General features: G+C 27.1%; 1 protein-coding gene across 1 annotated transcript; it reads right to left on the bottom strand.

Moving 5' to 3' along the window:
• Positions 1–6,068: 6,068 nt before the first annotated feature.
• Positions 6,069–12,450, bottom strand: LOC130668148 (serine/threonine-protein phosphatase 6 catalytic subunit). Its single transcript, XM_057470269.1, has 7 exons — positions 12,333–12,450; positions 12,059–12,154; positions 11,749–11,956; positions 10,624–10,703; positions 10,443–10,548; positions 10,168–10,329; positions 6,069–8,465 (listed from the first exon to the last, which is right to left on the bottom strand). Exons 1-7 carry the CDS (start codon positions 12,399–12,401, stop codon positions 8,275–8,277), a joined length of 912 nt encoding a protein of 303 aa, XP_057326252.1. The 5' UTR covers positions 12,402–12,450; the 3' UTR covers positions 6,069–8,274.
• Between the last annotated feature and the right edge of the window lie 4,362 nt (positions 12,451–16,812).

Here is a 16,812-nt window from a genome sequence, read left to right as displayed (position 1 = left end):
TTCTCTTAAAAATAATTGACCGTAGCGATAATGATTTGTAAATAGTTGAATATTCAGCACCCAATTTATTTTAATATTTTATTTTATTTAATGTTTTTTTGTTTAAAATTGGCGTTATTTCTTTTTATCTATTTCTGTAAATAAATAAAAATAAATTTTAAATAACAATGATAAATGTTAGTAATAATTATAATAATAATAATAATTAATTAAATATCAAAGAATGATAAAGTTAATAATAAAATAAAATTAAATTAAATTAACAAAAAATAAAGAATACCACATTGGGCTGTCTTATGTGTATATTATAAATATGTACAAAGATGTCTGGAGTACAGCAGCCTTTCAATAGGAAGGCTAAAGCGTTGGATCAGCAAGACTTAGGGCATTATACTACCGAGAGTATTATTATGCCCACAACCTTTAATATTTAAGTGAGAGTGAGAGTCTAAAGGAAAGTATGACTCTTGTTTCTGGGCTAAACCTTGTGCATATTGTACAACAATTCAATGAATAATTATTATGTTGAAAGTACTAGTCCTGTTTTAAATGCTTTCGTGTGTATTTCATAATTTTTATTTAAAGCTTTTAAAGCGATAAATTTTATATTTTTTTAATAAAAATTAGAATTATAAATGATAAAAAAAAATTAAAAAAAAACAATTTTTAAAATTAATCAGAAGTATTTTCTTTAAATAAATAAATATATATTTTTAATATATTTATATTATTAAAAATTAAAGGACATAAAAAAAAAAAACAATAATGTTAATACAAATGTTAACCCAGGAATGACAGACATATAGAAATGTGTTTCTGCAAATAAAATTATGTTGACATAAATTAATTGTCAATGCGTGAGTCAAAGTTACCAATATTTATCTACGTTTAGAAAGTATACTTTTATTATTCGTTTATTTTAAAGAAAAAATAAATAAATGAAAAAAAATAATTATTCCTTTTGTAAAATAAGATTGTGCACTTAACTAAAGAAGATATAATTCGCTTTGTCTGAAGAACAAAAAAAAAATTTTTTTTTATTTTAAAGTACTTTAATAAATTTCGTTATCAAAAGAATAAAAAATTTTAGAACAAAAGTCCAGTAACAAAAACAGTATTAATGAAAAATAAGTAAATTAATTAAAAATAGTTATAAAATGAAAAAAAATTGTAATGTAGCAAAAAAAAGAATGTGTTTTTTTTTTTGTAATTTTATCATTATAAATAAGCTTTAAAATTTTTTATTAGATATTTGTTTATTATATTTTATAACAATTTTTAAAATTTTATTAATATAAATATTTGACGAACGTGATTTACCGAGGAACAAAAAAAATTAATAGACAATTGATATAATGTAAATCAACAAAGCGAATTTATTTTGACTAAAAAGTGTGTGAAAACCCTCTGTATTTTTATGGAATAAATAAGATATTTTAAAAAAAATAAATCTGAAGTCTGGTTGGAGATGCCTTTCAATAGGGATTATAAATGTAGATAATATATTATACATAATGAACATAAATACACTATATTATTATATATTGATAGAATTATTATATATATGATGAAAATAATATTATTACGAATAAACAAACTGATTAAATATTAATAACTGTCTATTATTTAACCCATATATCATTGAGCGAAGAAAAGATACTTTTAACAAGATATATATCGCGTCCCTAATACCAAAAAGGCATATAATTTTTTTTTAATTCACCTATCGCTTCAGAGTGACGAAATTGATCAAAAAACAAAAATTAAAATGGCCTATAACAGCAAGCATATGCCTTTTTGGCATTAATTTTATTTTTAATTTTTTAGCTAAAGCCAAAAAGGCGTATAAATAAAAAATCAACGAATTGGTTCAATTAAATATTTATTAACAAAAAATGAATGAATTTAATATTTTAATGATTTTTTTATTTATGCGCCTTTTTAGCATTAACTAAAAAATGAAAAATAAAATACAGCTACTCAAAACTCACTGAAAAATTTCGAAATTTTTTTTTACTTTAGTTTTTTCCCTTGGTATATTTAAATTTGCATTCACGGGTTTAACTTCATGGTAATATACTTTTTTTTTTATATGCCTTTTTGGCATTAATGATCATTGTGCCTAAAAGCAAAAAGGCTTACGTATATTTATAGGCCTTTTTGGTTTTAATTTTTTTTATTATCAAAATATTCATTTCAAATCATTTCTAAGCGATTGAGCGAAAAAAAAAAATTTATATGCCTTTTTAGCTTTATGGTAGATCTATATACAGCATATGCCTTTTTGGCATTAGGGACGCGATATTATTGACTAAAGAATTTACTTGATTAATAATCATATAAAATATATTTTTTTCTCAAAAATTTATTTCTAGTATTATTTAACAAATTTTCTTTTCTCTAAGAAACTTTATTGTATTTGAAACAGTACTTGAATCGACTTGAAACAGTATATTTAATACCAAGGGAGGAGAGTAGGACATTCCAACCCACATGTAAAATTGCCTACCCGAACCGAAGGCAAAGATTAGAAACTTACCTAGAGATGGATGAGGGCAAGTTTGTATTAGTGGCACGTCTGAAATCTAAGTGATTATAAATGAAGGGGACCTTTTTTTAGGTGTTAAGGTGAAGTTGCGTCTCAACTTTTTATCCCGAAACAACCTGTTCACCAGTACAAGAAACTGGTGCCACGGGGGGCCGCTCCAAGCCTTCTTCGATTAGCAGAGTCTCTTTATTTCCTGAGATCGGGGTGTGTGTGGCCCACAGAGGTATGGACTCGTGGTGGCTGTATCCGGTTAATGTCCACCCTTAGTCACTTGATTATATTTTTCGATTGAGAGTGTCTGGGGCAGAAGTAGGGATGTCGCAGCGCGTGTATTGGCAGGGTGTGGAGTATAGGGTGGGGACAATCGAATCGATTGTAGCGCCTGCAGTGGACGAAATACGCGTTAAATCGCACTTGTCTTGTGAATAGTTAAATGAAAGCAGTGTTAAAAAATAAGAACAAGTAGTTGTTGTGTTGTTAATTGCAAAAATACTGACAGAAATAGTAATTGCAAGTTTTATACATTTCTATCCATGATGTTCATCTTTGGCTAAAAATTATTACGGGGAATTTTTTAAATTACAAATTTTTAACACAAAGTATTTTTAATTATTGAGTTTTTAAATTTAAAATTACGAATAATTGAAATCACTTTAATTTCTTTACTTAATGCAAATTAATAATTTTAGCTTTGAAAAAATTATAATTATAATTATTTTAACTTATTTGTTATTATGACTATTATTGTTGTTATTATTATTATTACAAGCTAACCTTATGTCGTTCAAAATAATATTTATTTTGTATTTATTAAAATTTTTTATACTTATTTTTTTCAGTACAATCTACTCTATATTTTTCCACCTTTCAAATGTGGTATCACACATATATTTCGCAATCTTTAAAAATTTTAATTATTTGTTTATAAAAACTTTCCGTATTCTCTCTGTGCTTTTTGAGGATGATTTAATGCGGTCGACAGATGTCGTTTTCGTCGCGCACCCGGCCAATACCGAAAAGGGTGAGGAAACATTAACAAAATAATATGACTTCCAATAGAAAAAATCTGTAAATTAATAGTCATCTTTTTCTTTGTTAAATTCTTTAAATTTGCATGTTTTTAATGAATTATTTCGATAGCAACTGATCGCTTGCAACAGGTAATTAAAATATTTTGTAGCACGGGAGCGCTGTAGAATCCAAGATCGAAGTCTCATTGACGGAGAGTCTTAGGTCTCTGGACTTGTTCCCCATTTATCTTACGGTCAGTTGCGTCTTTGAGATTTCATTTCATCTGACCATGGCACATGAGAAGTTGCATTTTGGGCTGGTAACGAGACGGGCGAAAATACATCGCAGAGCTGAGAAATACCAAGACAAGCACATTGTCTCAACATTTCCCAAAACGTATTATACGATTTTTTGTTCCAATACCATCATACTTTATTGATATCTTTGTTTGTTTTGCGATAAACTTTTCTATTTATTCACTGATAGATAAACTCTGGAAACCTCCTGGTTTCTTTAGGTATCCACTTTCGAAACATTTTGATTACGACATGTATTCACTCTGGAAACATTTTGGTTTCGACATGTGTTGACTCTGAATACACTCTGGAAACTTTATGCACAAGTGGAACAAAACCAATCTGTAAACACGCTGGAACCAGCATGCTTACATAATGTTTCCGGAGTATTTACAGAGTGGGTTCAAAGCCGCGAGGGAAGCTCACTATGTAATACGGTAGTGTACTTGAAGATATTACTTTCGATCCGCGAGTATGCCCAAAAGGGTGAGGAATCGGCCTCCGGTCGGCGGAGGTGGACCTAGGTCCCGTTACATTAATTATTACATTTGATCAAGAACCAGAACTTTGCTATTCATGATCGTACAAATAGTTACCGTATTTTTATCATAGTTCTACCGTAAATTTACCGTATTCGTACAGGCATGATATAGTAGGGTTATGTTAAATTGAGGTACGATTACGGTATATTACCCTAGTACCGTACTATACGGTAATTTACTTTAATTTTACCGTAGTATTGGGTCCATCAGGTTAGGTACTATAGTTCACAACCACACATACATGACCATAGGATAGCTAACCCGTCGGTCTGTTGATGACAACCGTCGAAATTATGAAAAAGGAATAAGTTTATCTGCTAAATAACAAACTCTAGTTTATGCCTTTCATAAAGAAATCAGTCATTAGAAGAACTTTTAACATAGAAGAATACAGTGAAATCTCTTTACTTTTCACACTCCTTAACTTCGAATCTCTCCCATTTCTTAAAAAAAAAGTGGTAGAAGTGTCCGTCTACTATTGTGTATTCTGTAACTGATTCCAGAAATTTCAAGCCCTGCTTTGTCAAAGTAAGAAAGATTACATTAATACAACAACGGGCTTGAATTTGACTAATTGTGTCCCTTAGGGTTAGCCAAAAAAACCAACCTATCGAATTTACGTCTTAAAAAGGACCTATATATCGAGAAAAAAATTTTCCCATTGGGCAAAATTTTTAGCTCAATTTTAAAAGGTGTCGGTAGCCATCTGAAATTTCCCATTTAAACAAAATGCAAAAAAATTTTTTTTTATTAAAAATATTATAACTTTTGAACCATGTGAGACAAAAATTCGGCTCTAGAATATTCTTGTAGGGCATTAAATTTCTTAAAAGAAAGTCCGGGGAGTCAAATTTGTAAACTTGATATTTCGTATACTAACAGACTATCAAAGTCTAGAGTAAACAGAATCATACAAATTTAAGGTTTTATTTGGATTTTCCAAATACTTTTCTTTTATTCTGATCGATAACAAAATATTATTTGTTACAACGTGGATATTGTTGGTGATTTCATTGCACTACATGTAGAACAAATTTTATCGTAGTATTGATATTTTTAATAATAAAGCCTTAAATTTGTATGATTCTGTTTACTCTAGATTTTGATGGCCTGTTAGTATACGAAATATCAAGTTAACAAATTTGACTCCCAGGACTTTTTTTTAAAGAAATTTAATGCCATACAAGAATATTCTAGAGCCGAATTTTTATCTCACACGGTTCAAAAGTTATAATATTTTTAATCAAAAAAAATTTTTGCCCAATGGGAGAATTTTTTTCTCGATATATAGGTCCTTTTTAAGACATAAATTCGATAAGTTGGTTTTTTTGGCTCACCCTAGTATCTCTACTATCACTCACAAGTTGATTGCTGAAAATTTTAACGCTCAAAGAGTTTTAAGTAAAAGAAAACGATACATATAGTTATTTAAGATATCTACAGTTGTTTTTTTATACGTATTTTTATTACAGACGTTCCAAAACATACTTTCAAGGTACTTGACAGTTATTACAATGATTTTTCAACCTGTGAGATCTTCGATAATTATGCGCAAGTTTTCAAGCTACTTGTTTGATCAAGTACTTGACCCTACGATAAGATTGAAGCAATCACAGTTAGAGACATTAAAGAGATAATAGTTGTAAATGCTTTAATTGGCATAAAGGTTAATACTTTTTTATAATTTTAGTTTACTAAATTACCTTAGCCATATAAACATTTCACAAAACCATCTCACTTACTTATTTATTCATTTATTTTAGAAAATTTTTTTTCAATTCAGAAACTGTCAGAATAGAAATTATTTTTAAACTATTTAATTATTTTACAGTTTATCTACATTCAGGCACATATAAATTAAAGCAGAAAAGAGAAAAAAAGATATTTAACTTGGCAGCAAATTTCATAATTATTACTATCTTATCGCAAAATTACAAACAAATTTTTTTTTTTTTTTATAAGTGTTTACACTACATATAATATTAATTATTTACAAATTTTTACGGATAAAGATATGTCTTTCTAAAAGGGATAAGGCTAACCAAGCAAATTAATTAATTTCTCATTATGTTAAAATTACTTTTATTCATGTGACAGCATGGTATTTTTATTAAAATATTTGCTATTATTAAACATCGAAAATTTTTTATTTTAAAGTAAAAATGTTTCGAAGATTTTTTTTATCTTCTTAAGCTCAGGCATTGTCCAGCGACAATTTTTTTTTTTAATTTTTTATTTTAACTTTTTTTTCGTTTGCATTTTTTTTATCGATATGAAGTTTTGCAATTTTTTTTTTCTTTGTATAACAATAAACTGTCTTGTGAGGCTTCTAAAGGCACTGATCAAAGGATCATCGGAAATTTATTTAATTTTTCTTCATTCAATTTAATGATCTATTGAGAGATTGGGAAAAACGCCGGAGTATTCACCAGCAATGAGCCTCCAATGTATCTCCCAACCCAACTTAAAAAAAAACATTATTTTGTTTTCTCGTTTTCTTGTAGAAAATTTTATTTTCAACACGCATATTTTATATCATATATGTATTAAAAATTTTCAAAGAATAAAGATCACAATAAATTCTTGCTTATGTCTATTGACAAAAAATGTAATGATTTGTCAGTAAATTTACACTTTTTTAAACTCTGAAAAAAAAAAAATTCATAGTAATATAAGTTATATGTCACGAAACACATACACAATATATATGTAGAGTTTATTCTGTGATCGTTTCATATTATAAAGTACGTAATGTTTTTTTTTTAGATCTTAATTAAGTCAGTAATTTTGTTAATTTACTAACAATTAAAAATTTATTGCGAACTTAATTCTCTCAAAATGTATAATACTTAATAATTTTTTAATTTAAATATACCTGTTAAAAATTTACATAAATTTTTGTTATTTTGAATGCTATTTATAATTAATAAGTTGCATCGCGTTAATTATGAAAAAAAAAATAATAAGAATATTTTGAATACAATATACGTTCTCATTCGATTCGAATTATTTAAAAGATAGTAGTCCTCTTAAAGTAATAATAATAATATTAAATAAAATATACAATTGAGTCTGAATATTAAATAAAAAACTAGCATTAACTGTTTACAGAGCCTTTTGTTTGCCGGAATGTTTAAATGTTTAACAAATATTTTTTTTTATAATTCTGATTTCTAAAAATCCATTGCCGACAAATTATCAATAACTACTTATCCAAAAGCTCTGAGTGTCAAGTTTCAGGCAACATACTAGGCAAAATAAAACTGATTAATTTATTACATTGACGTCTGCAATGACTATCGTTATATTGTACAACTATTTATTTAATTATCATGCCGGATGGATTTGTTCATTCGACTAAGTATATCATGGAATTACGTAATTTTAGTTTTTTATTCTTTTTTTATTTATTTTTTTTTTTTTATTATAAAATAATGAAAAATTCGGTGGAAATTCATTATTAGTGTATGAGGGTGAATGTAGCAGATATAAGAAAAATTTTGAATTACAAATAAACGAATAAAATAATTAAAAATGTAAATGTTAAAAAAATGCACATACTGATTTTCAAATTTTATAAATGTGCATTTTTTAAATTTCATTCGATTTATGTTTAATTCATTTATTTAAAAATTTTAAAAATTGATTTTTGTCAGCTATATTCACACTCATTATTAGTGTATAATTTTTCATGATTAAAATGATCTTTCCTTTTCTATGTTTTCTTTTTTTTTTATGTAAGGACTCGGCATTATGTAATAGCCAGAAATAATTAGCTATTCACTGATCAATTAGAGAATTGATCATGAATTAGATCATGATTCCAAGTATGTATATTATTTTCTATTCCATATAAAAAACAGTATTCTATAATTGATCACAAAAAATATGGAGTAATAGTCAAAGATGGTATAACTCTTTCAGAATCTGGCACAGCTTGGAATAGTATTGTACTTCTTTGATCAACAGATGTGAACTGCAATATACTAGCTACATTTCCGCAACGATAACAATAATTAGGTGCTGACCATACTGTCACAAGTTTATCATCAAACATGTACCTATATCCTAAAATTAAAATGATTTTATTTTAATTTTCTATTAATTTATCATTTCCTATTGTAATATTGGATGATTTTAACGAATAAATTATTTTAAATAAAGTTACAAAATAGAAGAATCGGCCTGAGATAAAAATCGATGTTAAGTTACAGTGATATAAAACTTGATAGCACGTAATAAAATTTGAATTTTGTAATTATGGACTTTGGTTGATTTTAACTTTAGAAATTTGTACATAAGGTAAAAGACCCAGTTATCGAGCCTGGTCCAGTTTCTGACCTTTTCAAATTTTTTCTTACTTACTTAAAAAACTATAACTTTGAAAAGAAAATTAATTTTTTCTTAATTTATTGTAATTTATTCTAAGCCTAATTAATGGCAATTTAAAAAAACATCGATAAAATTAACTGAATAAAAACAAGTATTGTAGTCATAAGTGGCTGAGGAAGCCATTTTTTAAGTAAAGTCTAAACAGTTTTCGTTAGGAGGTACGACGATTGAATCTGTGCACTAATTATCATGTAAGTAAAAAAATTCAACTAAAAACAGATGGATAGATCAATATTTAATTAGAATTTATTTTAATACATTTATAAAACATATTAAAATGAGTTTTGTTGTTGAAATTTGAGGGTCAATAACTAGGCTCAATTTTAAAGGCATGGTGGAGTTGTTGACCCTAAAATTATAACTTACTGCGAGCGAGGTTATCTGTTTAATTCCATGTCTATAAAATGTAAAATAGCAATATTTATAATTTTCTTGAATTATTTTCTACTATTATTCATAATACAGTGATAAATTAACATTTAATATTCATTTTTAAAAATAAAAGATCATAATTAGATCTTGAAAGTACATATTCTTGGAGTGATAAAATTATTGTAAAAATAATGTCAATTTCGATAGTATTTAAATTGTTATGACTCTTTTATTTGAATAATATTTTTTTTATGACAAAATTAATTTTTTTATTGTTTTTTTATTCAAGAGTTTAAAAAAAAAGACAACGAGCTACGATAAAAAATAATGAGAACAGGCGCTAGCTAAAGTCACTTTAATTATTTGTATTTTAAATATTGAAAAATTATGTTTTTGTTATAATAAGTATTTAATTTATTTATCTAAATAAAAGTTTTAGTTTATTGAAACTTGGTAAGTAATTCATAACCTAATCATGGTTTGTGTAATTTGAGGGTCAGAAACTGCGACTTGAAAAATTCTGAGGGTCAGAAACTAAGTTTCTGAATGTCAATTTTTAAAACGTCAATTTAAATTATTAATTCAATTCAAATAATTATTTTACGCGCATGACTTTATTCGATAAATCATGAACTAGTCGATAGAATTATTATTTTTCTCATTAAATTAAATCTTACATTAATTATTATAATATAACTCCAACCGGCACTCTAAAAAGGTCAGAAACTGGGCCCTTTATTTTACAGTAAACTAAAGTTTAAAAATTTTTACTTTGGAAATTTGGATTTGATTTTTCAAGTACTTGAAAACTGAACAACTGTTAACTTTAATAAAAAATATAATTCTTTTCCAATCTCCAATATAAAAATTCTATTAGTTAAAAAATTTACTAATCAGCAATAATTTAATTGAATTAAATAATTTTTTTTTTAAATCTATTTTACATTTCAAGTGGAAATATATGAGTGAGTTATTGAAATAAAGATTAATAAAATATATGGTTTACCTTCGTGCACTAATTGATGAGCTCTACATATAAGTTCTAAATCATTTATTTCCATAAATTTATGAGTTACTTTACTTCCAAATAACCAACCAGCACCACGCGGGCTTACCGCCCACGCATCAACATCTTCTGGATCAGACCATAATAAATCACAAAACGCTCCTACAAAAAAAAAAGTAAATGAAAAAAATGTCAACGATCCTACGATTTCCTGAATAAAAAATAATGAATTACATAAAATACTAAACAAATTAATGTAGATTATTTATAAATACCTTTATGAGGAATTTCTTGATTCCTTTCGATCGTCCTAATTTGATCTAATGTTCTGATAGCTGGAGATAGACCACCATGTACACAAAGTACTTGTTCATCGATTAACTGTCAACATAAATATATATCATACAGTAAAATAGATAATATTAATTATCATTATTTTGATTATTATATACATACGGCAGCTACTGTAAGTAAATCAAATACTCTGCAACAATATTTCCATGGATTTGCATTACCATATTTCATTTCACATTCATCTGTTATTAAAAAATGGTAATGTTTATTTAGTAAATAATTTAAATTTGAATTAATGATTTTTTAATAATAATCTATATTATTAAGAGAATAAGGAAAATTTTGTTCCCGCCATATCTATATGATGGAATTAGTTAATGTTATTGAATTTGGTATCATTAGATAGGTCTTGATTTGAATTTGTGCCTTTCCATAGTTTAAACTCTTTTTAATTGCTAAGTATTGAGATAAATAGATTTATCTATATCATTCGAATTACATTTAAATTACGCGGGAAAAAAGACGATCGTATTTATTTTCTTTAAATAAATTAATACTTTAATTATTCTGTCACTAAATATGACTGAATGCCACTGAATATATTATTTATATCGCGTTAATTATTCCAGAGAAGGAAGCTTCTCAAAGCCAAAAAAGTGTGCACAGAAAAAAAAAAGGATTCATTGACACAAAAAATCTTGACTCGCCTAAAGAAAATTTTTACTTACCCCAAGAAATTTTTTGCATTGTGAATTAAAAACAAAAATTTATTTAGAAGCAGAAAAAATTACTAATTGCAAGAAATTATTTCTTGCCCAAAAAAATTTTTGTATTCAATTCATAATGCATAAAATTTCTTGGTGCAAGTAAAAACTTTTTGCAGCAAAAAGTTTTTTCCTGTGTGTTTCATGCATTTAGTTGTGATATTTGAGCAGTCACGTAGTGACTGTAGATGGCTCGTAGATGTTAAGTTTAAAACTTGTGCCAATAAACCGTATTATTTAAGAAACTTGAGAGAGGTTCACAGATAAATTTATCATAGTTTTTCTTTTAAATGAAAGCACTCATCACAAGATACTTATCAAGACTCGATACACTAATTTATTATCTAACTATCTTCGGTCTAATTTATTAAAAATTTCCCTTTCGATTGCTGGAAAAAATTTAGCCTAAGCTTCCATTTAGTGTACAAGTGCCTCAAGAAAAGCTCTGTTCCATTAAATTGGAAAAAATAAAAGAATGCAAAACCTCTCTTAAGTAATGATAAACAAAATCAATTAAAAATACCATAAAATCCGTAAACTTGGGTAATTTGTCGTGATTCATGATTTCCACGTAGTAATGTTATTCTGTCTGACCATTTAGCTTTAAGTGTTAACAATCGTGTAAAAGTTTCTAAGCTGTAGTATCCTCTGTCTACAAAGTCTCCCATAAAAATATAATTAGTATCAGGCACTGGACCTCCATTGCGAAATAATTCTTCCAAATCATAAAACTGAAAGATTAATAATTAAAAAACATAATTATTTATTATATAAATTGAATAAAAAAATTGAAAATAAAGTAAGACAACAAAAAAAGTTATTTCATTGTTTACCTGTCCGTGAATATCACCACAAACGGTTACCGGAGTTGATACTGGTTGAATATTAGACTCCTCCAGCAATAAATCACACACAATGTCGCAGAGTTTCTATTGATAATTATAAATAATGATAAAATAATTATTGTGATTAGTTAAATGAAGGGTTATAATTCTAACCTCAATTTAATAATTGTAGTTAAACTATTAATTTAAACAAATAAGTGTTTATATAAGTAATGAATTTAAGATTTTATACAAATATATTATTGTTAAATTAATAAAATACCTTGAGATCATTTTCTGGCAAATATTTGCATTGTTTTGCTACCTCAATCCAATTATCGACGTCTGACATTTTGGTTTAACAAATACGACTATTGTGTAGCCAACGGGTTACACACTACGACACTATATAGTGCTGAGTGCTCTATACCTTTCCTTATATAATCAGGTATTAAGGGGAAATGCCAATAGATCTCAGATATCGACAGAGTAATAAATTTTTTAATATAATTTTTTTATAAGTTGTAAATAATTTTATAATATGAAACTTTGTAAGAATGTTCAAAGTAACGTAAAAAAGTGCTTAACAATTTAATATTTTCAATTTTTAACAATAAAATTTACAGTTTGTTATACCGATCGATAGGCGATTTACTACCCTTATAGCCAAAGTTTCTGATCAAAAAGTTGGTGTACATGAGTTGCGACCAACTTGACGACAAGTTGTCAACAATTTTCAGCTTGTGTAATTGTTGACTACAAGTTGGCCACAATTTGCTCAGAAACTTATAGACAACTTGTAGTCAATAGTTACACAAGCTGAAAGTTGTCAACAAGTTTCTCGGAAAGTGGCCGTCAATTTATGGAAGTGCCAACTTGGCGACTGAATTTTATTAAAATTTTATTAAATTCTATAAAATTGTATGAATTTCTATAAAATTTTGCTGTATAATCTTATAAAATCTTACAAAATTTTATAAAATTGTATAAAATTTAATATTATTTTATAAAATTTTATAAAAACATTTTTTCCCGGGTTGCCCAATGTAATTATATCAAATTATATATTATGGTTTTTTATACATAATCATATAAACTATTGCTATGTCCGGCATCTTTTGAATTTGAGGTATTTTTACACTAGAAAATAACCTAATTTTCAACAAAGATTTGGTCAACTTTTGGGCTATTAAAGGTCATATTTTAATCCCAATATATATAGACCTAAGTTATCTCTAAATAAGCAATACTAATGATTTCGTAATGCATTTTAGATGTCCAAACTCATAAAATTTAATGATAATTTCATCCATGTCTAGATAGTAATGATTAACACTGTCTAGATAAATGGATAAAATATTTCAATACTTGTCAGCAATAAAATAGAATTTACAAATAAAATGATTGAAAATCTTTTTCTTTCGTTTTCTTTAGTTAGAAAATTGTACGAGGAATTTATGTGTTGTTAATTTCAGCCAGATATCTTTAAAATTGAGCTATCACAGAGGGGGGTCCCTTTTCCCAAAAATGAAGTTTACTTTTCGTTGACAATTAAGTTCAAAAAATTAATATTTTTTGAACTTTACTTTGCGTTGATATTTAAAGCCCTGTAACTTTTTTCTTATTCATTTGACGTATATATGATATCCAATACTTTTTGTAGGAATTTGAATTTACTACAAGAACGTGCTCGTCAAAATGAAAGAAAAATGTTTTTTGAGAGAATAAAAATGAAAAATAATAAAAAAAATTTAACACTGAAGAAACTAAATTTTTGTTGATCTTTGAAGCCCCGTAACTTTTTCCTAGTTCGTTTGACGTACATAATGTATCTGTACTTTTTTGTAGAAAATTTAATTCCCTACAAAATTATGCTATGTGGAATTGAAAAAAAATTGATTTTCATAGTCTTAGAAACGAAAAACTAGATTTAAAAATTTTCGTGGGTATTTTAAATGGGAAAGGCTCCCCCTCCCTCTTGAATAGCTCAATTTTAAAGATATCTAGCTGAAATTTGGTGAGGATTTTTATTATAATATACAGTATCTTTTGAGCCCATAAGATGTTGAAAAAAAACATTTGTTTTTTTTTGGGATACCCTAATATTATATATGTATTATTTTAACAATGTGTAAGAATGAAATTAATGCAATAAATTGAAGTTATAAATTAAATAGATAAAATAAAAACTTCGAACTTTATCAAATGGAAATATAAAACCAACTCAAAATTCATATGAAATGGAATATTACGTTAAATACAAATCGGATGAAATAATTTAAATAATTAAGGCTTGTATAAAAATAAAAATATTTTTTGTTAACGTTCAAATAATTTCTTAGTAAAGGGACCAGCTGTGAAAGATGAAGAGAGGGGTAGATTATCTGAAGTAGTTACAATACAGAAAGCGAGTGTGGAAGGGACACTGCGACAAAGAAACAGCGATTTTCGGAGAGGAACGGGGAGGCTTAGATGGAAGTGGAAGAGCGTGGGAGTAGCATTTCCCCCAACCACAAGAAATTGTGAAACCGCCCCTTGAGGTCTGCACGAGAGACCCAAAACGTCGTCAGTTGTGTCTTGAGTCCCGAACTAGAAAGATTATACTTTCGTTCTACCCTTTATCGAAGTTAAAGTAGGCTGGTAGCCACTTAATAGATATACTAAAATGGTTAATTCGATTGGAGTAAGCTGGTATAGCCACTTCATAATTCTGCTAAAATGAGTGATTTGTTTAGAGTAGGCTGGTAGCCACTTCATAATTTTACTAAAAAGAGTGGTTCAATTAGAGTGAGCTGGCAGCCACCTTATAATTCTACTAAAATGAGTGATTTGTGTAGAGTTGGCTGGTAGCCACCTCATAATTCTACTAAAATAGTAGATTAGATTATAATGGGCTGGTAGCCGCACTTAATAGACCAACAGAATAAAATTGGAAGGAAGAACAAAAGACAAGAAGCTTATGACCCATTCACTTTAAGTCGAACAACTCCACAAGATCACCATCAGTTCACAAGACGTAAGTTTACCCTATTAAAATAATTTTTCAGGATATTTTCAAATTTTTTTACCCAACCCAAAAAAAGTTATGAGTTTTTCAGAAATAAGGCTTTTATTTTTTCAAGTAGCTATAACTTCTTCAAAAATTGACTTATTAGGAAGTTTTTTTTTTCCAAATTTTTGTCTTTAAATATACTTTTCAGAAAAAAATACAAAAAAATTTCAAGATGATAAACTCTATAATTTTTTTCTGCTGTTTTGAGAAAAACCTTTATTTTCTTAAAGTATGCCATTGTTTTTTTTTTTTTTATTTTCTCAAAAAAATCTTTGATTAATTCTGCGATTTTTCCCGCCAATGCCAGAGTGGACATACTTTTCCTTCTATTTTTTTTTATTAATTGAAAAAAAAATTTTTGCCCAGTTGGGCTTATTTTACAAAACATCACTCTGGAAATTTTTAAGGATTTATAGATGACTTCAGAGTATGAAAAATTGAGACGGAAAAATTCATTGAAAGTGGTAATCCTCGAAAAAATTTGGATTTTTTTCAAAAAAGTGAAAAAAAAAAAAAAATGAAGATATCTATAACCAATTTTATCGTAATTTTTTTTCAAAAATTACATCTGAAAACACAGAAAATGAAAAAAAAAAATTGCCATTTGGTTTATTTTTGACCAAGTCACAGGTTTTAGAAAAATAAATCTAACGCCCATCGCTATTTCAAAAGCCTTGTTTGACTTGGTTGAAAATAAACCAAATGGCAATTTCTTTTTTCATTTTCTCTGTTTTCAGGTGTAGTTTTTGAAAAAAATTATAATCAAATTATTTATAAGTATATTCAACTTTTTTTTCACTTTTTTGAAAAAAATCCAAATTTTTTCGAGGATTACCACTTTCAATGAATTTTTCCGTCTCAATTTTTCAAACTCTGAAGTCATCGATAAATCCTCAAAAATTTCCAGAGTGATGTTTTGTAAAATAAGCTCAACTGGGCAAAATTTTTTTTTTCAATTAATAAAAAAAATAGAAGGAAAAGTACGCCCACTCTGGCATTGGCGGGAAAAATCGCAGAATTAATTAAAGATTTTTTTGAGAAATTAAAAAAAAATATAAAAAATGGCGAACTTTAAGAAAATAACGGTTTTTCTCAAAACAGCCGAAAAAAATTATAGAGTTTATCATCTTGAAATTTTTTTGTATTTTTTTCTGAAAAGGACATTCAAAGACAACAATTTTGAAAAAAAAATTTCCCAATTAGTCAATTTTTGAAGAAGTTACACACGGAGAAAAAAATATAGTAAATTTTACTAAAAAATATGAGAATAATTACTAAATTTGGATAGTAATCTCGAAACGCTTATGATTTATATGAAAAATTCATAAACAGATTAGCATATTTTACAAGTCGATTAGTAAATTTTACTGTCCGATTTAGAAAATTTTACTATCCCGTTTAGTAAATTTTACTATATTAGAATGGAAAAAAATAAAATCAAATTTTTAATAGTTTTTTAATTTTTTATTATTATTGATTATTATTATTATTATTATTATTATTTTTGTCATCTGTATTGGTGTTGGTGCGAATTTTTGTTTTTTAAAAAATCATTTGATTCAACCGAGATTTGGACCCCGATCTCCCGCGCGCGAGTCCTTTCCAATGTCTGACGGCCCGATGTGTCCTTTGAACAAAAGTTTCAGAACTTGTAATACATCTTTGTATATGCTATCCCCACCAACTTTTAATTTTATCTATACATAGTAGA

This window comes from Microplitis mediator, chromosome 5, assembly GCF_029852145.1.
Source record: "Microplitis mediator isolate UGA2020A chromosome 5, iyMicMedi2.1, whole genome shotgun sequence".
In the NCBI taxonomy this organism is placed as follows: Eukaryota; Metazoa; Arthropoda; class Insecta; order Hymenoptera; family Braconidae; genus Microplitis; species Microplitis mediator.
This window is presented reverse-complemented; position numbering and strand designations above follow the sequence as displayed.